This window comes from Entelurus aequoreus, linkage group LG16 (genome assembly GCF_033978785.1).
Source record: "Entelurus aequoreus isolate RoL-2023_Sb linkage group LG16, RoL_Eaeq_v1.1, whole genome shotgun sequence".
In the NCBI taxonomy this organism is placed as follows: Eukaryota; Metazoa; Chordata; class Actinopteri; order Syngnathiformes; family Syngnathidae; genus Entelurus; species Entelurus aequoreus.
The window spans coordinates 22,353,171-22,381,071 of record NC_084746.1 but is presented as its reverse complement, the minus strand read 5'-3'; the positions used below and the strand labels follow the sequence as shown (position 1 = coordinate 22,381,071).

The window sequence follows — 27,901 nt, the reverse complement described above, 5'->3', positions numbered from 1 at the left end:
GACCTTCCATGAAGCCAGTTTGGTCAGTATGAATTAATTTTCCTATTACATTTGATAATCGTGTGGGTAAGATTTTTGCCAAGATTCAAATGGATTCTCTAATTATTCAATACATATGATTTCAGCAGGATCTACCCCAGTCTGCGGACATGCAAGCAGAGTAGTAGATTTTGTAAAAAGCTTTTATAATTGTAAAAGACAATGTTTTATCAACTGATTGCAATAATGTAAATTTGTTTTAACTATTAAATGAACCAAAAATATGACTTATTTTATCTTTGTGAAAATATTGGACACAGTGTGTTGTCAAGCTTATGAGATGCGATGCAAGTGTAAGCCACTGTGACACTATTGTTCTTTTTAATTTTTTTTTTATAAATGTCTAATGATAATGTCAATGAGGGATTTTTAATCACTGCTATGTTGAAATTGTAACTAATATTGATACTGTTTTTGATAATATTCATTTTTGTTTCACTACTTTTGGTTTGTTCTGTGTCGTGTTTGTGTCTCCTCTCAATTGCTCTGTTTATTGCAGTTCTGAGTGTTGCTGGGTCGGGTTTGGTTTTGGAATTGGATTGCATTGTTATGGTATTGCTGTGTATTGTTTGGTTGGATTGATTAATTTAAAAAATAAAAAAATAAAAAAAAATAAAAATATATATATAAAAAAAAAATCGATTTTAAAAAAATGAGAATCGATTCTGAATCGCACATTGTGAGAATCGCGATTCGAATTCGAATCGATTTTTTCCCCCACCCCTAATATATATACATATATATGTATATATGTATATATATGTATAAATGTATATATATGTATGTATGTATGTATATATGTATGTATATATGTATATATATATGTATATATGTATATATGTATAATTATATATATATATATATATATATATATACATGTATATATGTATATATGTATATTTGTGTATATATATGCATATATATATGTGGCGAAGTTGGTAGAGTGGCTGTGCCAGCAATCGGAGTGTTGCTGGTTACTGGGGTTCAATTCCCACCTTCTACCTTCCTAGTCACGTCCGTTGTGTCCTTGGGCAAGACACTTCACCCTTTGCCTCTGATGGCTGCTGGTTAGCGCCTTGCATGGCAGCTCCCGCCATCAGTGTGTGAATGTGTGTGTGAATGGGTGAATGTGGAAATACTGTCAAAGCGCTTTGAGTACCTTGAAGGTAGAAAAGCGCTATACAAGTATAACCCATTTATCATTTATCATTTATTCATATACATGTATGTATGTGTATATATGTATGTATATCAGTGTATTTATATATGTGTATATATATATATATCTATATATATATATATATATATATATATATATATATATATATATATATATATATATATATATATATATATATATATATATATATATATATATATATATATATATTCACATAGATGTAGATATATATATATATAGCCGATACATATATATGTGTACATATCATATCGATACAATGAATCTATTATAATAATTCATATAATTGGATATTAAGAGTATTTGAAAGTTTGACTTCTACCTTGTAATTCCCTGACAACCTCCTTGAAGTTTTGTAATCAATCGGAAATATCAAGCAGCTAAATGTGCCAAACATGGTTAAGTGTGGAGAGTGTTTTGCATTTTTCCCATCATGCATGGGTGTGATTTTGAATTTTTTATGGTGCATGGACAATTTTTCTATAATTTGTTATACTACCTACTTGTGGTATCATTGTCAAATTTGAAATGGGATTAGGTCAGAAGCCAAGCTATGAACCACATTGTATGAACCACACTTCCAAACTAGTCATTTTGAGGACACATTAGTGAACCTAAAACACATTATTCTACTTCCACTCTGTTTAAACTCCTATTTGTTTGCATCAGTACTTGAACGCAATCGGACTGTCAGGGTTCAAATACATCATCTTGTTTATGTTCAAATGATCCCAAAGCCACGGACTCAAGAGATGCTACAAAAACAATATTTGTTCATAATGGGCAAATGCTGATGATGTATGCCTTTCAATGCTGATCACAAATTCCAATTCCCTTTAGCTGATACTTTATTAATGACGGCTAGCAACTGACTGTGTTCATACACAGTGTGGAGCCTTTCCTCTAATTTGATAATCGTCACCTGCATTGTGGTAAATATTCTAAAAGTACTATGATCACTGGAGGAGGTATCAAACCCAGTAAAAAGCAGACAAGAAGTTAATTGCTAAGCCACCAAGCTGGCGTGAAGTAACAGAAGAAATAAGTGTCGCAAAGTTTAAGAAGTGTTGATGGAAGCGTGTTACTAACAGATATTAACAGTTATTAAGAATTATAGATAGCAATATTGTAGTGGATTGTCCGAAGCTTAAACAGGCAACAAAAGTAGTTTAGTACAACAAATTTATTTACCCATTATCAGAAGTGCAGGTTGAATTAAGTTGGCCGTGCAGACAGACCACATGTTACTCCGGAGTAAACAAGACACACACAAGCCAAAATCACTGTCCAGTTCCGGTGTTCTGCCATTTTTTATATGTCTCTTGTGCGTCATTGTTTGTTATCTAAATGCGTCAATGTCTTGTTGTTTTCCCTATCTGTTCCATAACAACTCGAATCCTTTAGACAGTCAACACATTCTGTAGACAGGTTGGCACGACTTAAAATTCACTTTTGTCCCACAACTGGTCCATTCAATGGCACAAAATACAAGAGAATTGAAAATGAGCAGACATTCTTAAAAGACAAGAAATATAGGTCAAAAGGTCAGAAATTCTACGACATACCCTCCTTCCAGGGTCGTAAGACCCTGGACCAAAACAATTTCTGATGTAGACCACTAAGTTAACCACAGATAGAGGCAAAAACCTCAATGTTTTTATACGAGGCAAAAATTCCGTCTATGACCCTCCTTCAGAGCGATCGCTGTTACCAGCCTGCAGTAAAACCATCTCACAGAACACAATTAGTGGCCTACCCTTTGATTTAGTAAAGGAATAACAAATACTTTGATCATGAACATCATTGAACATAAATAGATGAATGTATATAGACTTATGACTGTAAGACATTTGCAAAAATATTTTTCCCGGCATTTGCAATGAATGTAGTTACCAATATTGTTAATTATCAATTGATTTTGAACACACAACTGAATTTCGTATGAGTCCATGTTCGATTAGTGCTCGTATAGATGGCTCGGTGGTGCCTCAGGCTGGTGGCCTGCCGACACCTCGTTGGGCTTTTGGCTGCCTTGGTGAAGAAAGAGATCCACTCAAACAGTCTGTCTCTGTCTCTTCTTGGGGTGTGGTTCAGTCCATTGGGCAGACTGTGCAATGGCATGTGCGCGCTGGCCGCTTTGGGGATAACTCAGGTAGAGTTGGAGCTGTGGGGGCTTTGGGGAAGGCTGGGGCAGAGTATGGGGCGTGGGGCTTTGGTCCAGGCCCTCGGCTTGCTTCAGGCCTCCTCGCTGCTTCGGCACTCCCGACACTTCTTTCCACAGCTGCTGGAGTCCCGGTGGACCCATTGGCTGGCAACCTTAGTTGTTCTCGTCATCGCTGGCAAGGTGTTGTCTCTCCTCTCGGTTCCTTCCAGTCAGGTATCGGGTGTTGGTCCTGGATTGGCTTTGACCGTGCCCCTCTTAGCGAGTGCAAGGGAATCTGGAGTGGCTGCTTTCATCCTCAAATCTGCACAGAGGAACTGGCACACAAATTCTACATTTTGCAAACTTACCATTTTGGTCTCATGGTCTTTCCACCTTCCTAGGAAGCTGCTGGTCCTGAGAAGTGCTGATCTTGTGACTGAAGAAGATTAACCTGTTTTCTTAAAATAGGTGCCGTTGTTTGACCTAATCTTTTTGGGGAAACCATGTCGGGATATTAGATAATTCACAAAACATTTAATTACTGAATTGACACCCTCCTTTGAGGTTGGGGTTGCTTTCGCCAACCACTGCAATTGTCAATCTAAATCATTACGTTCCTTTATCCTTGTACCGGATTGATCATATTGATTAAATAAAACCTCAACACGCTCAAACTTGACCCAATCCAAACTTACCTCCCCCCTCTTACAGGGACAGTGTTAGTCGTAGTAATAGTAATAGTAGTAGTGGTAGTGGTAGTAGTAGTAGTTTCAGAAACATCCAAGAAAAAGAAAAGGCAGCTGATAGTCAAGTGCAGCAAGAACAGAGGCGGAGGACAGGTCATGTTTGAGGTCACTGTTCGCTTTTGCAATAGTACTTTGATATTTTACAACACCTAGTGAATTATTGTGGCCTCAATAATTCACTAAATAGTTGTATTTAATTTAGTCTATCTATGATGGGACAATGCACAGAAACATTAAGTTCAGAAACAGATAAATTCTGTACCAGATTATATCTAAATAGCTACTTTCCATCTGCAGTCCCTGGCTACCTAAATTAAAGGGATCCAAAAATCAAGCAATAAAATTATGACACTAATTAATCATAATAAATATATACATTCATAGTAATTAATAATTAATAAAAAATAATCATACTGTAGCATGTAATCAGATTAAGAGAAGTCCTAAAATGCCCCTTCATGGACACATACTTACCATACAATACAACCACACCTTATTTACATCATCACACAAAGACAATACATGCTCTTGTTCACATCTGTCATCATTCGTAAAAACAACCAAGATTTTAACAGCCGTACCTCACAATCTACAACAAAAATGCTCTCATGGATAAATATAATACTCATTAAATTGATTTGTCAACATAATGCCCCTCTTAGCGACCGTCTGAGCAGCCTTGATTGCTCCAAAGCCACTTTTTAACTTCAAATTTTCTATTCCTTTTGTTATAACGTGGAGAAGGCTAATTGGTCTGTACATGTTCTGGTCTTCTTTATTTCCTGCTTTATGGATTTAATCATAGTAGCAGTTTCTCGACGCGGTAGGTAAAGTGTTTTCCATTATTGATTTATTTATCAATCGTTGTTATACGAGCAATAATACAATCCTTATATGTTTTTAGGAAGATAGTGTCCAACCCATATATATATCTCTAGATCGTGAGTCTGATAATGCAGCGAAGATTTTGTTTAACTTTGTTTCATTTGTTAATTCTAAAATTAGTCCATCCTGAATAAATGACAATTATTTGCACTGATTTTGAGGGACTTTTTATTCAGAGTTTGTACAGACTGGATGAAATGTTCATTAAAATTATTACTTATGTCCAGACTGTCTGCGATAGTAGCGCCATTGATATTTAATGTTATAGTGTTGTTTCTTGTTTGCTCTCTTTCCGTAAGTTTGTATCTGGTTTTCCATAACTTTCTAATGTTCCCTTTTGCAGCTTTGATTAATTTTAAGTGAAAGTCAGTCTTAGACTTCCGCATAAACATTGTAACTTTTGTTCCTCCAAACTTTTAAAATCATACGATCTGTATTTAGACCTGTTTTAATTGCTCTTATGAGAGCTGAGTCCTCATGTCTTTATTAGAATCCAAATTGTTTTATTAATCCAAGGTATTTTTATTTTAGCACTCTTCTTTCTGGTTTTGTATTCGTGTATTTACAGATGTTCTCTTGAATTTTTGTCATCCAATTGTAATTCTAGTAGGGCTGCTTATCATTTGTATCATATAGAAGCCGTTTATAATATCCTTAAGTTTCTTTCTACGTGTTTTATTTAACCAGTCCAGATTAACGTCCTCCATGACGTTACTTCTTTCATACTATGCTGTTTGAGGATGTCTGAAAATGAATCAAGAAAAATGTCTTTAGCTGTGGTCGGTCGGTATACTACAATTACCTTGAAATACATTTCTGAGGAGAATGTGATTTTAATTTCAACATACTCAAATTGATCTACTTTTAATGTTTTCCCTTTCATAAATCATAATTCCTCCCCCCTTTGTCACTCGATCTGTCTTTTCTGTAATCTTGACATTAATTTGAACGAAAGGTGTTGTGGGTTTTAACCATGTCTCTGATAGACAAGGTAATCCGGATTAGAGTCTGACAGTAACTGCTGTATTTGTTCAGTATGTTTCCTGTGGTAGAAAGTTTAATAATGCGGACACGTTTGTTACTGAATACTTTCTACAGACTTCTGTCTCTCTGCGACTTTGTGTATGTAATAAGCAACTACAATTATTTGATATGCTTAAATTTTGTTTTAGCTCAGCTGTTGTGTAGCTGCTAGCTCTTTATAGCCTACAGCAGGAATGTCCAAATTGCAACCAATAGCTATGTTTTTAACAGACAACCGAAATAATTGAAAATGTGGTATTCGCGTATCGGTTCAATCAGCGGCAGCTACGCCATGTTTTATCATTTGACCTAAATTTTTGGTTTCGTAGGCAGGACAGAGGGAACAATGTGGGTCATTAGTTGTCCATCTTACACCATTCTAATTGTTGTAAGGATAGTTCACATGAGCGGCCATACCTTGAGTCCCACCATATATAAGAGTCACAGGCTCCTATTATGAGTCGTCTAATTGGTGATCATACACTTTGGCGGTTTGGGTGGCAGGACACACGGACGCACCTCAGTCAGCTAGTGCTAGGACAGTTGGAGCAGTCCCCGTCTTCCACTCGTTCCTGGGAGGCGTCCCCAGTAGTTGTCAGCTGATGTCGTGCTGTCAGGCAACATCAGGAAGTTCCTTCTGTGCGGTATTGAATTGTCAGGGCACAGTTCGTAAGCAGGTCATTACAAGGTGTGTGCAGGTTGACCACAAAGGAATGCTTCAAAGATTGCGTTGAACATTGTCCGTTGACACTTATGTCCAGCAGGGGTCTGTTTGTATCCTGCTGTTCGTCCTGCTGTCACACCTGTATTTTTTGTGAGCATGTTCTGGCTACAACTTTGGAGCTTGTCTTGTTCAGAGAAGTTGGCAGTCCCCCGGCTGCACATCCTTTCCACCCTCGCTTGACCTAGCACAACCGTGGCTACCACCCAAGTCCGTCTGTATGGTTTTACGTTTTGTTGAGGTTTTTTCCTCCAGAATTTGGAACTCAAAACATGTACACCCATCGTTTTCATATCCTCTCGGTTAGTTCAATTTGCATATCACGTTTTAAAATTACAGTCTTAACTATCCCATTAATTGCTAATCAAAAACCTTAATTCAAAGATTATACGTACTACTTCATGTGTATTTAAGTACCCTTTTAATTCACTTAAAGATTATCTATAAGTTAATTTAAACTATCATTTGTCTATCAGTAGGCGCGAGCAAGCTGTCATGCTTGCACTCTGACCTCCCGCTGTGCGTGATACTCTCCAAAACAAAAGAATGTTTTTATTCACGTTTCTCCTTATCTTTCAGCTAAATCTTTTAATCTTTTAACTTTTAACGTCCGCACTGTGTTTATTTTTATTGTCTGCATTTTAATTTTGCTTTTATTTTCTTTCATTTCACTTTGTTGCATGAAAAACGCCACACAAACAAAGCTGCCCCGCCTTGCCTTGCCTGTCTCCGACTGGTTATCCAACCTAGTCACAACAAACACACAAGGCCATGCTCTAAGCGCCAGGCGTAATCACACTTCTCCTCTTTTTTAACACTTTACATATCGGCTCTTATTCTAATTATTAATGTAGGCTGTTATTTGTAATTATTATTCAACACTATTCACAGCAAACAGTTGTAAAGTTATAGTTATTCGCATTATACTCTCAAAATCTATAGCTAACTGAAAGCTGTTGAGATTTGGTTTGCCTACTTCATCTCAGTGGCCTAGTGATTAGAGTGTCCGCCCTGAAATCGGCAGGTCGCAAGCCCAAAACCCCGGCCGAGTCACACCAAAGACCACAAAAAATGTTGGGAGCCAAATCACCAAAAACGATTCCCGGCGTATGGTATGGTGCACCACAATGTCTAAATAAAACTATAAATTACTCCAAACTAAAATGTCAGACTGCACTTTAAAGTTACTTTTATTAAATTAATTTCCAAAGTAACCACCACCACAGCAGACATCTTCTTCAATCCTATCCCAATACTCCCATAAAGTAAAAGTGTTTCACAACAGTGGTTAAGTAGTTATTTTAAGTAATAGATCTCAATATGTAGAAATTAATAAGACTAAATCTTTACCAGAAAGAGTAACTTGACAGAGTATATGAACTAACTTCTTGAGAATAATAATTGATCATAAATATGTTGGAAGCCACATATTGAACATATTAAAGAAAAATATCCAAATCCATTGCTATTTGGTATAAAGTAAAACACATGCTGAATAAGAAATGTCTGCACATGTTATATTATTCATTTATTTTTCCATATGTAATATTGTTTTGAAGTTTGGGGAAATGTTTATAGAAGAAATATAGACCCAATACTTAAACTTAAAAGGCTCATTTCAATATTACACAAAGCATTATTGTTATGATCATACCCATCTATTTTTTATAAGTCATAATGTGTTAAATGTTCAGATAATTTAATTTTAAAACAATGGCAATTATGTTTCCGAGTAAAGAACAACAGCCTTCCAGTTTGTATTCTTAGCTTGTTTACATTATGAGGAGAAAACTATCATTTACGGGGATATTGATTTTTGAAATAGGTCAACAATGCTTCAATGTCCCAGTACAAATGTATGTATTGATATTTAAATGTTTATTTATTCATATACAGTATATTTTATTTTTCCTATTATCAAAACCAACCTGTCAGCCTTCTCTTCAGATTGAGTACAGCTGTCCACTATATATATTTATATATATTTTTTTATTTTTTTATTTTTGTATTCTTTAAACCTAGCTCAATGCTAAACTAATCCAATGCTATGCTAACTCAATGCTAACCTAGCTTAATGCTAACCTAGCTCAATGCTATCCTAGCTTTGTCACACCTCTTCGGCCCACGCCTCACGCAGCTGTCACTCACACAGCCTCGTCACACGCACACACTCTTATCTCAAAATGTCTCCCAGCTGAGACTCCTTTTTTAAAAAAAAAATTTTTATATGCGTCACACAGTCACTCACACAGAGAATTTACCAGCGAGCAAGAGCCTTTTTTCCCGTACTCAAAACCTCAGTGTGTAAAACAACTGTAATATCGCACAGTCACAATCACCAGTATAGTTTAAAACAATCTCAAATGACTGGAATTCGCTCGCAGCGCCAGAGGGGGAGCTTCCCTGCTTAGGCTGCTGCCTCCGCGATCCAACCTCTTGATAAGCGGAAGAAGATAATTGTATGGATGGATCATTCACTCATATGTTTTCTGTACATAACTTTGTCTATTTCGTCACAAGCACACACATTTTGGACAATTTCCCAACTCTTGCAGATCAGCGTGGGTGCGAAAAAAGCGTGAGGGGAGAGGTTGATTTTTTCAGAGGGGAATTAAAACAGATAAGAAACCAGGTGCTACACAAAAGTTATTACAATACGCAGATATATATATATAAATTTTTAAAAAACACACATTTTTATCCCACAAACCACGCCCCCCTGGTCCGGACCAATATAAACAACTAATGCACGCGTGCTTTTGTGGAATCGGCCGTCTCATATCACAAAAACCAGGTTCCATCATTGCTCATAAAACGGCGATTAACCCGTTTCATTGGAGCAGCACCTGCGTTATCAAACTGACCAACACGGATCACTGGCCTAAGGCGCCATAGGACCACCAGGAATCATCCAGCAATCCTACAGACATCGTGTCTGGTCAGTCCCATACAGTTTCACCAAGTTTCACCAAAGCTCTACCATATGGAGCCCGAGATGCCACCTGTCTATTCTGCAGCCATTAAACAGATTCGTGACAACTTGGCTCAGTTGATCTCCTTTACCGGAGTCACTGAATGGTCACCTAATATGAGGCTTTTTTACACGCTGAGTCACAAGGACTAGGGACCGCTGCAGTTTCCACATAGACAGGTGTCTCGCACTTTCACAGACGTATCAATTTTATATGGGCCAAATGTCACACCAGTTAGCAAACCTTGCCTTAAATTTATCTTTGTCCAACTCTGGCTAATTCTGATGCACTTGCAGAAAGAAGCATCCTCTGCCAGCAACGACAGAGGATGAAGAGGTTAAAAGAAATTTTTCGTCTCACATCGTCTGTGCTTCTACACTCCAAACCACCAAAATTCTATCAACAATCCCCTTATGTTAAAAACAAGAAATCACAAGTTTTCAACAAACACACAGACAAATGATCACATATAAAATAACTCAATCCAACCATAATTTACCCCATTCCAGGTTGTTTTTGGAGAACCTGACTAAACCTATCTTTTATCAAAAATAGATTCAGCAATTAGTCTTATCGATCCGGCTCTCTCCAGGCAGAAAATGTTTACACTTTAAGCAAAACGCTTACCTTGTTATGCGCGCGTGCAGCACACTGTCTGCCTGACAGAGAGAGCGGGAGCGGCTGTCGACCTGTAGCTTCTAAACCATCCTGTTCGTGACGCCAATTTGTGTAGTGGATTGTCCGAAGCTTAAACAGGCAACAAAAGTAGTTTAGTACAACAAATTTATTTACCCATTATCAGAAGTGCAGGTTGAATTAAGTTGGCCGTGCAGACAGACCACATGTTACTCCGGAGTAAACAAGACACACACAAGCCAAAATCACTGTCCAGTTCTGGTGTTCTGCCATTTTTTATATGTCTCTTGTGCGTCATTGTTTGTTATCTAAATGCGTCAATGTCTTGTTGTTTTCCCTATCTGTTCCATAACAACTCGAATCCTTTAGACAGTCAACACATTCTGTAGACAGGTTGGCACGACTTAATATTCACTTTTGTCCCACAACTGGTCCATTCAATGGCACAAAATACAAGAGAATTGAAAATGAGCGGACATTCTTAAAAGACAAGAAATATAGGTCAAAAGGTCAGAAATTCTACGACAATATAACAACTGTTTCTGTGTAGAGGCCAGACATAAGGGGAGGGCGGATCCATCTATTTATCAGAAGTGTCGATACCAAGGGTAGTATTAGTAAATGATTGATACTAGAGTGATTAGATTTATATTTTTAGAATATTTTTTGACATTTTATCCATAAAAAGCCAGAATGCTAAGGCATTAATTGAAGTACACCTGGAATAAAACATTTCCACAGTATGTCTTATTTTAAAATCCTACTGGTTTTTGTTGTCATGCACTGCAACAAGTTAATGACTGGACAATATTTGACTTTGTGTTTTCTTCTCAGGTTTTTCCAGGTTGCGACTGCCCTTCCCTGCCGTCTCTCAGTAGCGATGTTCCCATTATTTCGTGCGGAGGCTTGGCTAAACGCTGGCTCGTCCCCGGTTGGAGGTTGGGATGGATCCTCATCAATGACAGGAACAACATCTTTGGCTCTGAGGTCGGTGAAATTCTAACACCAAGCAGGTGACCGATGACATCATCCATCTTAATCCATCTGAATCTTCTGCAGATTCGACAAGGTCTGGTCAAACTGAGCCAACGTATTCTTGGAGCGTGTACCATCGTCCAGGGTGCCCTGGAGGGAATCCTCAACAACACACCTGAAAGCTTCTACCATGATACTGTTCGATTCCTCAAGGTGCGCTGACATTCCCATCACACCTAGTAGAATTACAGTCCTTTTTAAGACTAATTCAAGTCAAAGATGGAGCTAACTGTTTGAATGACATTCAGACTTTACTTAAATCAATAATGGAGCAGCATCTCCTCATCCGGAAACAACAACAAAGCTGGAAATGTGTCCAGTGAAAAACTGTCCGACTCGTGAGTTCAAACTCCGGTAAATTTATATTTAAAGGGGACCTATTACGTCAAACCAACTTTTCTTACCATTCGGTACACGTTGTGTATTTGCGATCTGCATATGTCCAAAACATTTGACATCAAACCATGAGGCCATCCCGAAGATATTTATGAATTGATCTTACCTCCCTTCATATTTCCTTTAAACGAGCAGTTTAGAGTTGGCCCAATTTGTGACTGTGGAGGACCTCTTCCCTCCGGGTTCCATGGACCACCAAGGAGAGACATGACTGGAGCAGTTTTGTCACTTTGTTTATTATTTTCAATAAAGCAGGTCGGGCCGCTTTTCAGCTCTTCCTCTTCCAACTGATCGCTCTTCCAGTCGCTTTTCAGCCGCCCCCGGCGTGGTCTGTGTCTCGCTCTTTGTCGCGTTCGCTCGTCATGCACCACTGGCTCTCCAGCCTCTTCCGCCTCTCCTGCTGCCCTTTTACACATTGCGAGGTGATTACATAACTGTGCCCAGGTGGGCGATCTACGCACCTGACGCCCATCTCGGAACCGGCCCCGGCGCGCCCCGCCTCGCTGCAGGTCCGCCGGCCCCGCCTCCTCACAGACCTCCGCCGCCAGACGCAAGCCGGGACTCCGTCCGGCTCCGTCCGGCTCCGTCCGGCTCCGTCCGGCCCCCCAACCTTTGAGGGAGCGGGAAAGGAAGTCGACCACGGCCACCTGTGTCCCCGGTCTTTTCTTCCTTTTTCACCATTTTTTCGTCCCTCCTTTGTTCTTCTTTGACTTTATCTTCTTTGTCTTTGACTTGTATTTGACTTATTCTTTGACTTATTCTTTGACTTGTTCTTCTTTTTTTTTGACTTCTTCGACTTTTTCTTTGACTTCTTCCTTGAGTTTTTGTTTTTCTTCTTCTTGTTCTTCTTCTTGTTCTTCTTGTCCTTCTTGTCCTTCTTCTTCTTCTTGTTCTTCTTCTTCTCCTTGTTATTTTGTTCCATCTTCTTCTTCTTCTCTTTCTTCTTCTTCTTCTTCTTCTTCTATTTTGCCTTCTTCTTCTTCTCTTTCTTCTTCTTGTTCTTCGTCGAAATTTTCAACAAAATATTCAACAAAATCTTCAACAAAATCTTTTTCAACTTCTTCACCGACTCCTATTTCTTCTTTTCCAATGGGGGGCCATTTGCAGCCCCCCGCCTGGTCCGCCAACACCTGCAGAAGCCGGCACTGTTGGCGGGAGTCCTCGAGCTGTTGGCGGCTGCTTGTTGCCAGCTTGGCGAGCGCGCCTACGAGAGCCCACAGGGGGTCGTCTTCCCCCCGCCTCCGGTGGTCCAGCCATGTTGGGCGCCAATTGTGGAGAACTTCTTCCCTCCGGGTTCCATGGACCACCAAGAAGAGACATGACTGGAGCAGTTTTGTCACTTTGTTTATTATTTTCAATAAACGTCAGTGCAGGTCGGGTCGCTTTTCAGCTCTTCATCTTCCAACTGCTCGCTCTTCCGGTCGCTTTTCAGCCGCCCCCGGCGTCGTCTGTGTCTCGCTCTTTGTCGCGTTCGCTCGTCATGCACCACTGGCTCTCCAGTTCCTTCCGCCTCTCCTGCATCTCCTGCTGCCCTTTTACACATTGCGAGGTGATTACATAACTGCGCCCAGGCGATCTACGCACCTGACGCCCATCTTGGAGCCGGCCCCGGCGTGCCCCGCCTCGCTGCAGGTCCGCCGGCCCCGCCTGATCACAGTGACGTTTTTCCCAAGTGTTACATCAGCGGATATCTCCATATATGGTAGAGATTTACACAAAGAGACTTGCGCGAGTCCGCCATTGTAGTCCATAAGTTCCTTCTTTTTCTCTATCCTCTTGATGTTGTATATAATATATGAAGACAGTGTGGCCACCTTGGTTTCACGCGATCTCTTCAATGATTGGTCAAATGGCCCTCACGTGACTACAAGGCGCCATGACTGCTACTAACTTTGATCTAATCCTAAATTTATGAGCTAGAGTATGTTTTGAACTGTATATCGACGCATTGTTTTGGTTTGCTTAATCAGAAAAACTAATGTCAAAACGGCAGCAATTACATGCATCTGGACACAGATGCGCTCAAGGCGCCTGTTGTTTAGTTGGCCATACTCTCTTTATACACGACTCTGTTGTGGGGCAGACTGGCTCGTACATGCACATGCATCCTCCACAGTTGCTATTTCTAATACAAAATAGCATATAGTTTGAACCTATTATCTGTCAGCAGACTACATATGGAAGCGCTAAAAATTACAGCATGGCTGACAGGGAGAAGATGCAGTCGAAGTGGAGGCACGTAAATAAGAGCGTTTACAAAACAGAACATCCTGAAGAGAAGGTTAGAAAACGGTTTGAAGGTGGTCTGTATAACATCATTTATGCACAATGTTGACCAAAGAACCACCATTACAATGACCCCTTTAAGTCAATTTCAAAGCATATTACACTCCAACTAAAATCAAATTAAATTCAAATTGAAGTCAAATAAATTCATATTAAATTCAAACTAAAAACACAAATTAATTAAAATGAAAGTCAAATTTAATTCATAGTAAATTTGAACTGAAGTCAAATTAAATTATTATGAAATTACAACTAAATTAAAATCAAGGTTAAATTAAATGCACATTAAATTTAAATAAAAATCAAATGAAATTAATAGTATAGTCAAATTAAATGCGTATTAAATTCCAATTAAAGTCAAATCAAAGTCAAATTTGATTTGTATTAGAGTCATATTAAATTCAAATTTAATGCATATAAAATGTAACTGTAATCAATAAATAAAGTCAAAAGAAATGGTTGTTACATTCAAATTGAAGTCAAATCAAAGTAAAAATAATGATAATCGAGTTAAAGTCGAAAGGTTAATGTCTTAAAACGATGGCGTCTGTGGTCTTTTTTCTACGAGGTCTCAAAGATGAAGATGACTTGAGCAACAGGACTTAAAGTAACAGGAGTGAGTTGTTAGCCTAGAATTATTACATTCATAGAATATAACCACATGATATCTATATTAATGACATGTGGACACACACAAAAAACGGTAATTCAACAACAAAAATTTGGTATGAAAAATGATATTGAAAATAAAATGTAGGTAACAGGATTTAAACCCCAGTCATAGTGTCCACATGATGTATGTTGGTCTTCAATGATCCAACTTCCTGTGGACAATGTTACTTTTCAGAGCCGTAACAAGACTGAGTCAAAACACAGGGAAACCAATAAAGTGTACAATTAGACTAAATGGTTGTTTTTAAAGATAATAAAGTAAAAGTATAGTTGTGATAAGGAGTAACATCCATCCATCCATTTTTCTACCGCTTGTTCTTCTTGGGGTGACGGGAGGTGCTGGAGCCTATCCCAGCTGCATTCGGGCGGTAGGCGGGGTACACCCTGGACAAGTCACCACCTCATCACAGGGCCAACACAGACAGACAGACAACATTCACACTCACATTCACACACTAGGGACCATTTAGTGTTGCTTTGGTGCATGACGCAAATGTGTTAAAAAAAAAAATAAAAAAAAAAAAACATTTACGAATGATTTAAATTATCATATTTCATTCGCATTTTTGGAAGCAGACATCAAATGTTATATTTTACAGTGTAAAAGTTAGTTTATATTCATCTTTTGAATTTGATTTATTGTGTAAATGCTCCAAAGCATTCACACATATGGTTTTCTTCTTCTTCTTCTTCTTCTTCTTCTTCTTCTTCTTCTTCTTCTTCTTCTTCTTCTCCAGATTTTGGCGCGCTCTACCTTCCACGTTTTTCATCCAATTAAAAACCGTTCCAACTTCAAACTGTTCAGTCTATTCGGGAATCGTAGGCTTTCCCTTGACAAATTCCAAAAATTCCCAGATTTTCCGGTTTTCCGGGACATTTTTCCCATTTAAAATGAATTGGCCAGTTTTCAAACGTTCACCATTTCCACATTTTTCAACCAATTCAAACCATTCCACCTTCAACACATTCCATCATCTTAGACATTTAAACTACTCTTTTTCCAAGTTCAAAAAAATTCCAGGATTTTCCAGAATTCCTAGTTTTCCAAAGCCCTGTTTCCACTCTTTAACCAATTCAAACCATTCCACCTTCAACACATTCAATCATCTTGGACATTTAAACTACTCTTTTTCCAAGTTCAAAAATATTCCCGAATTTTCCAGAATTCCTAGTTTTTCAAATCCCTGTTTCCACCCTTTAACCAATTCAAACCATTCCACCTTCAACACATTCCATCATCTTGGACATTTAAACTACTCTTTTTCCAAGTTCAAAAAAATTCCAGGATTTTCCAGAATTCCTTGTTTTCCAAAGCCCTGTTTCCACCCTTTAACCAATTCAAACCATTCCACCTTCAACACATTCCATCATCTTGGACGTTTAAACTACTCTTTTTCAAAGTTAAAAAAAAATCCCAAATTTTCCAGAATTCCTGGTTTTCCAAAGCCCTGTTTCCACCCTTTAACCAATTCAAACCATTCCACCTTCAACACATTCCATCATCCTGGACGTTTAAACTACTCTTTTTCAAAGTTCAAAAAAATTCCCGAATTTTCCAGAATTCCTGGTTTTCCAAAGCCCTGTTTCCACCCTTTAACCAATTCAAACCATTCCACCTTCAACACATTCCATCATCTTGGACATTTAAACCACTCTTTTTTCAAGTTAAAAAAAATTCCAGGATTTACCAGAATTCCTAGTTTTCCAAAGCCCTGTTTCCACCCTTTAACCAATTCAAACCATTCCACCTTCAACACATTAAATGATAATAAATAATATTCCATCATTCTATCATCTTGGACGTTTAAACTACTCTTTTTCCAAGTTCAAAAAAATTCCCGAATTTTCCAGAATTCCTGGTTTTCCAAAGCCCTGTTTCCACCCTTTAACCAATTCAAACCATTCCACCTTCAACACATTCCATCATCTTGGACATTTAAACTACTCTTTTTCCAAGTTCAAAAAATTCCAGGATTTTCCAGAATTCCTGGTTTTCCAAAGCCCTGTTTCCACCCTTTAACCAATTCAAACCATTCCACCTTCAACACATTCCATCATCTTGGACATTTACTCTTTTTCCAAGTTCCAAAAAATTCCAGAATTTTCCAGAATTCCTGGTTTTCCAATGCCCTGTTTCCACCTTTTTTGTTGGCGACTGCTCCTCCCACATTTTTAAACCCACTTCAACCGTTCCACCGTCAAAACATTCCTCTTAACCAGGACAAAAAACGAAGCAGTTTTTTTAACTGGAAAAATTCCCTGTTTTCCCGAAATTCCAGGAATTCCGAAATACCATTTCTCAATTCAACATGTTACTACTTCAACATTTCCAGACCGATTTGAAAAATTCCAACACTAACCATTTCAACTCATTCAGACCATTCAATTTTTTTTTACCATTTTCTGAAAAATTACCGCTTTTCCCGAAATTCCCAAATTTTTGAGAAATTCCCATTGTAATCAATTGGACATTCTTCAAAGTTCCACAATGCCCACATTTTTCATCTGATTCAAACCGTTCCAACTTCAAAATATTCAGCCTGTTTGGGAAATGTGTGCTCTACATCAACAATTCTAAAAGAAATGCCAGGATTTCAGTTCAACTTCAGCATTGGAGCATTCACATGCAATTCCTTCAGGAATTGCTTGTATGCAACTTTTTAAAAATGTATTTACTGTTTATTTTATTTCCTAGGGACACAAATGTCACAAATTTGGTGTGTGTTACTATATTAAACATAATATATTTATGTATCTCGCTGACATGATCTTCTCCTCCTTTCCTCCACAGTCCAACGCTGAGATTTGTTTTAATGAGCTGTCCACAGTGCCCGGCTTGAACCCCATCATGCCCTCAGGAGCCATGTACTTGATGGTCAGTACCACTCACAATCACTTTCACTTTTTGTTTCAATTTTTCTTCTAATTTGAAAGTGCTTATATCAAACAAAGTCACCAAAGTCTTTAATTACATAGGGAGGCTATGTTCGCAGTTTTATGCATTTTTATGTATAAAATATAAAAATCGAAAATTGAATTTCAATTTTGGCGAGAAAATTCACAAGTAGGTTTTTTCTCAAAATCGTGCAGCCCAAGTAAACAATTTGCGTAACGGTTGTTCTCAAAATAGCAGGGAAAAAATGCACAGCAAAATGAAAATATAAAGATGAACACAGTATATGGTCATATGAGTGGGAGAGTTTATAGTTTTTGTTGAAGGTAATGACAAGTCATTCTTCCTTATACGTCAGGTGTCATTAGCGCATTTCAAAGCTTCAAATCATGTGTTCATGTGGCTCTTTGCGCTAACGCAGTAAAATGACTTTACTAAAATACAAGAAAAGACCAGCCTTGTGTGTTTATTGGAGGACATTTAAATGTTTACTGTCGGCCCAACTTTGCACAAGTCAACACGCTGCAGGACTGCTTGTATCGCAAGATGATACCACACATTTTACATGCAAGCACATATCATCGCTCAGCACATATCCCATGCTTGTTTTCTTTTAATTCAGACCGATATCCCATAGCAGTATCAGATTGAGACACCTCTATAATAACATATATAATAACATATACCCAGCAGGTTTAAGACATGTCGGGAAATGACCAAAATTCAATGGTCAAATCAAAGTCAAAAGCTAAAATTGATTAAACGTCGTCAAAAAGTATGTTGTTTCAACGTTGTATTTATGTTGTAGAATTTTGGTTGGGAAATTACAATATTTCAATGTTCAAATCAACCTCACAAACTAACATTGATTAACCGTCATCAAAAAGCATGTTGTTTCAACGTTGTATTTGTGTTGTAGAATTTTGGTTGGGAAATAACTAAAATTCAATAGTCAAGTGAACATCAGAACCCGACATTGATTAAACGTCGTCAAAAAGCATGTTGTTTCAACGTTGTATTTGTGTTGTAGAATTTTGGTCAGGAAATAACTAAAATTAAATGGTCAAATCACCGTCATCAAAAAGCATGTTGTTTCAACGTTGTATTTGTGCTGTAGAATTTTGGTCGGGAAATGACCACATTTCAATGGTCAAATCAACTTCACAACCCAACATTGATTAAACGTCATCAAAAAGTATGTTGTTTCAACGTTATATTTGTGCTGTAGAATTTTGGTCGGGAAATGACCAAAATTCAATGGTCAAATCAACGTCAGAACTCGACATTGATTAAACATCGTCAAAAAGTATGTTGTTTCAACGTTATATTTGTGTTGTAGAGTTTTGGTCGGGAAATGACCAAAATTCAGTGGTCAAATTAACCTCACAACCCAACATAGATTAAATGTCATCAAAAAGCATGTTGTTTTAACATTGTATTTGTGTTGTAGAATTTTGGTTGGGAATTTACCAAATTTCAATGGTCAAATCAACCTCACAACCTAACATTGATTAAACGTCGTCAAAAAGTGTTGTTTCAACGTTATATTTGTGCTGTCGAATTTTGGTCGAGAAATTACCAAAATTCAATGGTCAAATCAACATCAGAACCCGACATTGATTAAACGTCATCAAAAAGCATGTTGTTTCAACGTTGTATTTGTGTTGTAGAATTTTGGTCGGGAAATGACCAAAATTCAATGGTCAAATCAACGTCAGAACCCGACATTGATTAAACGTCGTCAAAAAGCATGTTGTTTCAACGTTGTATTTGTGCTGTAGAATTTTGGTTGTAAAATGACCAAAATTCAATGGTCAAATCAACCTCACAACTTAACATTGATTAAACGTCATCAAAAAGCATGTTGTTTCAACGTTGTATTTGTGTTGTAGAATTTTGGTCAGGATATGACTAAGATTAATGGTCAAATCAACATTGTCAAAAAGCATGTTGTTTCAACGTTGTATTTGTGCTGTAGAATTTTGTTCGGGAAATGACCACAATTCAATGGTCAAATCAACTTCACAACCTAACATTGATTAAACGTAGTCAAAAAGTATTTTGTTTCAACAATATATTTGTGCTGTAGTATTTTGGTCGGGAAATGACCAAAATTCAATGGTCAAATCAATGTCAGAACCCGACATTGATTAAACGTTGTCAAAAAGTATTTTGTTTCAACGTTGTATTTGTGTTGTAGAATTTTGGTTGTAAAATGACCAAAATTCAATGGTCAAATCAACCTCACAACCTAACATTGATTAAACGTCATCAAAAAGTATGTTGTTTCAACGTTGTATTTGTGTTGTAGAATTTTGGTTGGGAAATTACCAAAATTCAATGGTCAAGTAGACGTCAGAACTCGACATTGATTAAATGTCGTCAAAAAGCATGTTGTTCCAACGTTGTATTTGTGTTGTAGAATTTTGGGCGGGAAATGACCACATTTCAATGGTCAAATCAACCTCACAACCTAACATTGATTAAATGTAGTCAAAAAGTATGTTGTTTCAACGTTATATTTGTGTTGTACAATTTTGGTCGGGAAATTACCAAAATTCAATGGTTAAATCAACATCAGATCCCAATATTGATTAAATGTTGTCAAAAAGAATGTTGTTTCAACGTTGTATTTGTGTTGTAGAATTTTGGTCGGGAAATGACCAAAATTCAATTGTCAAATAAACGTCAGAACCCCACATTGATTAAACGTTGTCAAAAAGTATGTTTTTTCAACGTCATATTGGAGTTGCTCAATGTCAGAACCTAACATTGATTAAACGTCATCAAAAAGCGTGTCGTATCAACGTTATATTTGAGTTGCTCAATCTCAGAACCTAACATTGATTAAACGTTGTCAAAAAGTATGTTTTTTCAACGTCATATTTGAGTTGCTCAATGTCAGAACCTAACATTGATTAAACGTCGTCAAAAAGCATGTCGTATCAACGTTACATTTGAGTTGCTCAATGTCAGAACCTAACATTGATTAAACGTCGTCAAAAAGCATGTTGTTTCAACGTTATATTTGAGTTGCTCAATGTCAGAACCTAACATTGATTAAATGTTGTCAAAAAGTATGTTTTTTCAACATCATATTTGAGTTGCTCAATGTCAGAACCTAACATTGATTAAACGTCGTCAAAAAGCATGTTTCAACGTTATATTTGAGTTGCTCAATGACCTACTTCAACAAGTTCTCGACGTTGTTTCAATGTCTTGTGCATGCTGGGGTATATTGTTTTTGTGTTAGTATTTTTGTTTGATTGCAAACCGCCTGCTCATCAATGAGATTGTTTGTGTGTGTTTAGGTCGGAATTGACATCGATCGCTTCCCAAACTTCCACAATGACGTCGACTTCACTGAGCAGCTGGTGACTGAACAGTCCGTTTTCTGTCTGCCCGCCACTGTAAGATCTTCCTATTGATCAATTCAGCTGCAGGCGGCGTGATGACGGTGTCGTCTTGTCTTCTCGCAGGCGTTCGAGTATCCCAACTTCTTCCGCATCGTGGTCACGGTGCCGGAGCAGATGATGGTGGAAGCGTGCCGTCGGATCAGGGAGTTTTGCCAGCGCCACTATCGGCCCGACAGCCATGACAGCAACAACCTGGACCAGTAATACGGCAGTCACGCCCATCTGTTGCCATGGAAACCTATCCCACATATTGAACAGGTTAAACGTGTACAACAGTGTTTCATATCGCTTTTTTCCAGTGAATTGTGGTTGAAATGGCCAAAGCTTTTATTTAAACAACATCTATGAACCTTCTTGTTTTGAATATTTATCTAATTGTTTGACTGCTTTTACATTCCTGGACATCTTTAGGATGGCAGACCATGCATATTTGATAGCTGTGTCTCAATTGGCGCACTTGTGTACTTGCACTCAGTCTTTTGAGTGCACGAGTGTGAGAAGTACACTGCCAGTCCACACACACACACACACACACACACACACACACACACACACACACACACACACACACACACACGCCATTAAAACTTACACCATTTCCTGTTAGTGTAATACAGTGTACACAGTATATTTATTGAAGTGCACTGATGCAAGTACATTCTTAAACACTTCACAATCAGTGCAAGTGAACACATTTGTATATTGTATTGTACAAAAAATGTCTCAAGAAAGATGACTTTTCTTCTTTTTTATTACAGATTTTATATGAATAAAACCTTACATTGCCAACAGGAATATGCTCTGTATTTGATCAGGAAATCTGTAAATTCATCCATTTTCACTGAAGATTAAATTAAGAGATGAATCGCACATACAATAAATTTGTAACACAGATCAATGGACAAGTATTGATATTTATTTTATATTATCATTATTTGTGTTAAAATTTTTTCCATGAGTTTGACTATTTTGGTCTCTGAATTTCCTTTTAATGAATTGCAATTAAAAAACTGATTCTGAATTTTGTTTTGGAATACAAAAAATAGGGGAGTCTCTGTCCCGCCTTTCAGCTCGCATAAGGTGTTGTCTCTCGCTGGTTTGGGGACTGGCTGTCCCCTGCTTCTCCCGTGCCTTGTCCTCTGCCGGGCGCTTCTGTCTATGGCCCGCTGCTGGCTCTTCCGGGCGGCACGGTGGGGTTCTGGGGTTCCTGTCATTGGCCGGCCTGGCTGCGTGAGGCCAGTGGTCCCTTGTTCCCTGGGCGCCACACCTGCTGTTTTGGGTTGGGCTCTCTAGGTGGCTGGGGCCGTACTCTGGCTCCCGCACATACTGGGAGTCAAATATACTGTACATACAAATACACATATATACTCACATACACACAATTGTTCATACACATACTTGCCAACCTTGAGACCTCCGATACCGGGAGTTGGGTGGTCGGGGTGTGGGGGGCGTGGTTGGGGGTGGGGCGGGGTTGGGGGCGTGACTGGGGGCGTGGTTAAGAGGGGAATATATTTAAGCTAGAATTCACCAACTCAAGTATTTCATATATATATATATATATATATATATATATATATATATATATATATATATATATATATACAGTGTTGGGTTAGTTACTGAAAACCAGTAATGAGTTATAGTTACTAGTTACTTCATTTCAAAAGTAACTCAGTTACTAACTCAGTTACTTACACCAAAAAGTAATGCGTTACTTTGAAAAGTAACTATTTAGTTACTTCTTTTTTTCTTTTCTTTTTTAAAAGCTCCCATTAATGCCCTTTAGCCTTAATTTTAGTACTGTTATTGCACTGGAGAATAATACAATGTGTTGATCAACTTGACATGCATTTGCATCACTGAACTCTGCTAAGCAATGTGGTCTACATACAACACACAAATAATGTGGTCTACATACAACACGCAAACAATGTGGTCTACATACAACACACAAACAATGTGTATATATATATATATATATATATATATATATATATATATATATATATATATTATTGTACATATAAATAAAAGAAATACTTGAATTTCAGTGTTCTGGAGGCTATCCAGTAGATGGCAGTATTGTACTGTTTAAGAGTGTCACAACATTGCTGTTTAGACTAAACGTGACTGCTGTTGTTGTGTGTTGTTACCGCGCTGGGAGGACGTTAATGAAACTGCCTAACAATAAACCCACATAAGAAACCAAGAACTCGCCCTCGATCATTCTACAGTTATGACGTCATTGGGCAGGCAAGCTGTTTATATTGTGGGAAAGCGGACGTGAGAACAGGCTGTCTCCACTCAGGTCCGCATTGAGCTGGAGGGGGCGTGGCCTCCAGCTCCGGCTGAATACCGGGAGTTTGTCGGGAGAAAATTTCTGCCGGGAGGTTATCGGGAGAGGCGCTGAATACCGGGAGTCTCCCGCTAAAAACGGGAGGGTTGGCAAGTATGTTCATACATATATACGCGGACACATATGTACCTACGCTCCCACATACATACACAAATACAGTACATACCTACACACTCAAAGTTCGTACATCCACACGCACATTCACTGTACAAACATCAATCAATCAAAGTTGATCTATATAGCCCTAAATCACGAGTGTCTCAAAGGGCTGCACAGGCCACAACAACATCCTCGGCTTAGATCCCACATCAGGGCAAGGAAAGACTCAAGCCAATGGGCTACAATGAGAAACCTTGGAGGGGGCCGCAGATATACATACATACACTCATGCACATAATCACGTTTTATTAAACATATATTAACATTATTCCCCTAGGGGAAACTGGGTATCACATGGCACGCTGACAAAGCTTAAACTATTGTTACTATAAGGATCTACAAGGTTAATACAGTTCGCTTCTCTTTCTTCCCCTCCATTATCTGCCTTCTTTTGTAATTCAAGTTATCATTAAATATATGTATTGTTGCATTTGAAACAATTGTATTGTTGATAATAGAGGTAAATTATTATTATTCATTATTGGTGAGGTCACACGCTGATGTTGGTCGAGAAGGCCTGGCTCTAATTTATCCCAAAGTTGTTGTTCAGGTCAGGACTCTGTGCAGGCCAGTCAAGTGCATCCACACCAGACTCTGTCATCCATGTCTTTATGGACCTTGCTTTGTGCACAGGTGCACAGTCATGTTGGAAGAGGAAGGGGCCCACTCCAAACTGTTCCCACAAGGTTGGGAGCATGGAATTGTCCCAAATGTTTTGGTATCCTGGAGCATTCAAAGTTCCTTTCACTGGAATTAAGGGGCCAAACCCAACTTTGGAAAAACAACCCCACACCATAATTCCTCCTCCACCAAATATCACCCTCGGCACAATGCAGTTCGAAATGTACCGTTCTCCTGGCAACCTCCAAACCCAGACTCGTCCATCAGATTACCAGATGGAAAAGCGAGATTCATCAGAGTCCAGAGAAGGCGTCTCCACTGCTCTAGAGTCCAGTGGTGACGTGCTTTACACCACTGCATCCCACGCTTTGCATTGGACTTGGTGATATGGTTCAGATGCAGCTGCTTGGCCATGGAAACCCATTCCATGAAGCTCTCTGCGTACTGTACGTGGGCTAATCGGAAGGTCACATGAAGTTTGGAGCTCTGTAGCAACTGACTGTGCAGAAAGTCGGCGACCTCTTTGCACTATGCGCTTCAACATCCACTGACCCCTCTGTCAGTTTACGTGGCCTACCACTTTGCGGCTGAGTTGCTGTTGTTCCCAAACTCTTCCATTTTCTTATAATAAAGCCGACAGTTGACTTTGGAATATTTAAGAGCGAAGAAATTTCACGACTGGATTTGTTGCACAGGTGGCATCCTATGCTGGAAATCACTGAGCTCCTGAGCGTGGCCCATTCTTTCACAAATGTTTGTAGAAACAGTCTCCATGCCTCAGTGCTTGATTTTATACACCTGTGGCTGGGCCAAGTGATTAGGACACCTGATTCTGATCATTTGGATGGGTGGCCAAATACTTTTGGCAATATAGTGTATGTGCATCTACATCAACAATAGGATTTGCCTGAGTAACTGGACAGGACAACAACAACAAAATATTTTTAGCTTTTTTATTTTGGAAATATTTTAGTATAATATACCTCCTACGTGAAAATGCATCTTTTATTGTGCATTTTCTTGCGTTTTAGTGATTCCAGACGCACAAATGCGCTGATGATGCGATCTACTATGGGGTGCCGAATGTAAAAGTTCAGTCACACTTTTCTCAGATTTAGCTAATTTTATTCATATTCGAGTTTAAATTAAATGTTGACTCTAAATATATCCTTATGTTAAATCTAAATCTAAACCTAAATCACAAATATAAATCTACAGTATATGTTAAATATAGATCTATATGGCTGAGATGCCTCGGATTGGTGGAATATTGACATTCTATAAATATACATCCTTACACTTGGTGAGAGATTTAGCGCTTACATTTAACATTTAGGTTTAGATTTACCATTTAATGCTTACATTTACAATTAATATTTAAAATTTAGGTTTGCATTTAACATTTACATTTAAAATTTAAATATACTTAGTCAACATTTAATTTAAACTTAAATGTGAGGAAATTTAGCTAAATGTGAGAATTGTGTTAAATGCGAGAAATATAGAAAAGTGTTACTGAACTTTAACATGTGGCACCCATAGAACTTACATTGCTCTTTCACAATATTTTTAGAGGAGTCCTCTTGAAATGGTATCTTGTTTGAACTTTGAAGCTGGGTCACGGTAGACCGTTTGAAGCCTCCTGTTCATGAGGCCGAGCAACCAATGTCAACGAGGCTCCTGAAAGAAGGTCATTACTGCCCTCATGTGGCTTATAAGTGTAATGCATGCATCTCATCTGATACTCAGGTTCTTAAAGGCCTACTGAAATGAAATTTTCTTATTTAAACGGGGATAGCAGATCCATTCTATGTGTCATACTTGATCATTTCGCGATATTGCCATATTTTTGCTGAAAGGATTTAGCAGAAATCATCGACGATAAGTTTTGGTCGCTGATAAAAAAGCCTTGCCTGTACCGGAAGTAGCGTGACGTCACAGGTTGAAGGGCTCCTCACATTTGCACAATGTTTACACCAGCAGCGAGAGCGATTCGGACCGAGAAAGCGACGATTACCCCATTAATTTGAGCCAGGATGAAAGATTTGTGGATGAGGAACGTAAGAGTGAAGGACTAGAGTGCAGTGCAGGACGTATCTTTTTTCGCTCTGACCGTAACTTAGGTACAAGGGTTCATTGGATTCCACACTTTCTCCTTTTTCTATTGTGGATCACGGATTTGTATTTTAAACCACCTCGGATACTATATCCTCTTGAAAATGAGAGTCGAGAACGCGAAATGGACATTCACAGTGACTTTTATCTCCACGACAATACATCGGCGAAGCACTTTAGCCACGGAGTTAACATGATAGCATCGTGCTTAACTGCATATAGAAACAGACGAAATAAGCCCCTGACTGGAAGGATAGACAGAAGATCAACAATACTACTATTACTATTAAACACTGGACCTGTAAATACACGGTTAATGCTGTACCGCCTGGCGAAGCCTAGCAATGCTGTTGCTAACGACGCCATTGAAGCTAACATAGCTACGGGACCTCGACAGAGCTATGATAAAAACATTAGCTATCCACCTACGCCAGCTCTCATCTGCTCATCACAACCCATGCTCACCTGCGTTCCAGCGATCGACGGTGCGACGAAGGACTTCACCCAATCATCGATGCGGTCGGCGGCCCGGAGTCGGAGGAAGTCAAGGTGAGGACAGCGGCGCAACGGCGGGCGTTGTAGCTTTCGACGACACCCCGGCCGCCATCAGAGTCGGCAACAAACATATATTTCCCCAAAGTTACGTACGTGACATGCACATAGCGCCACGCACGTACGGGCAAGTGATCAAATGTTTGGAAGCCAAAGCTGTACTCACGGTAGCGCGTCTGCTATCCAACTCAAAGTCCTCCTGGTTGTGTTGCTGTAGCCAGCTGCTAATACACTGATCCCACCTACAGCTTTCTTCTTTGCAGTCTCCATTGTTCATTAAACAAATTGCAAAAGATTCACCAACACAGATGTCCAGAATACTGTGGAATTTAGCGATGAAAACAGACGATTTAAGCTGGCGACCGTGCTATTCCAAAATGTCTCCTCCAACCATTGATGTCACGCGCAAACGTCATCGTACATAGACGTTTTCAGCCGGAAGTTTCCCGGGAAAGTTAAGATTGCACTTTATAAGTTAACCCAGTCGTATTGGCATGTGTTGCAATGTTAAGATTTCATCATTGATATATAAACTATCAGACTGCGTGGTCGGTAGTAGTGGGTTTCAGTAGGCCTTTAAGGGGGAAAAAAATTTATGACACTGATGATCAAATACGTATTACTCATGTTTGGTGTTATTGGATATTTTCCACTTTGTCTTGAAGTGAATTAATTAACTCATTATGTTTTGTATACGGTGAATGTTTATATTCACCTTGGAGAAAGCAAACGAAGTTTAATTAGTGGTATTTCAGTTTGAGCACATAAGATAAGGACCTTAGTTTGATATTCGCAGGTGGATTGGATCACTTCTCGTAGGAAATAGGCCCTAATTGGGACTTTGGAATGCAAAAGTGATAGCCCTATCCTTGAGAAGAGACTACATGTTCAGTCCAACACCAACATTTAAGTGATGACTTAAAGGCCTACTGAAACCCACTACTACCGACCACGCAGTCTGATAGTTTATATATCAATGATGAAATCTTAACATTGCAACACATGCCAATACGGCCGGGTTAGATTAGTAAAGT

General features: G+C 38.6%; 1 protein-coding gene across 1 annotated transcript in view; it reads left to right on the top strand.

Annotated features, from left to right (window-relative positions):
* The window catches only part of tat (tyrosine aminotransferase), a 50,016-nt gene extending 28,378 nt beyond the window's left edge, over positions 1-21,638 (top strand). The window contains exons 8-12 of the mRNA XM_062023479.1: positions 11,198-11,350; positions 11,423-11,551; positions 17,544-17,627; positions 20,957-21,055; positions 21,125-21,638. Coding sequence (XP_061879463.1) covers positions 11,198-11,350; positions 11,423-11,551; positions 17,544-17,627; positions 20,957-21,055; positions 21,125-21,265 — 606 coding nt within the window. The 3' untranslated portion in view covers positions 21,266-21,638. The remainder of the gene's footprint in view (positions 1-11,197; positions 11,351-11,422; positions 11,552-17,543; positions 17,628-20,956; positions 21,056-21,124) is intronic.
* Positions 21,639-27,901: the final 6,263 nt, after the last annotated feature.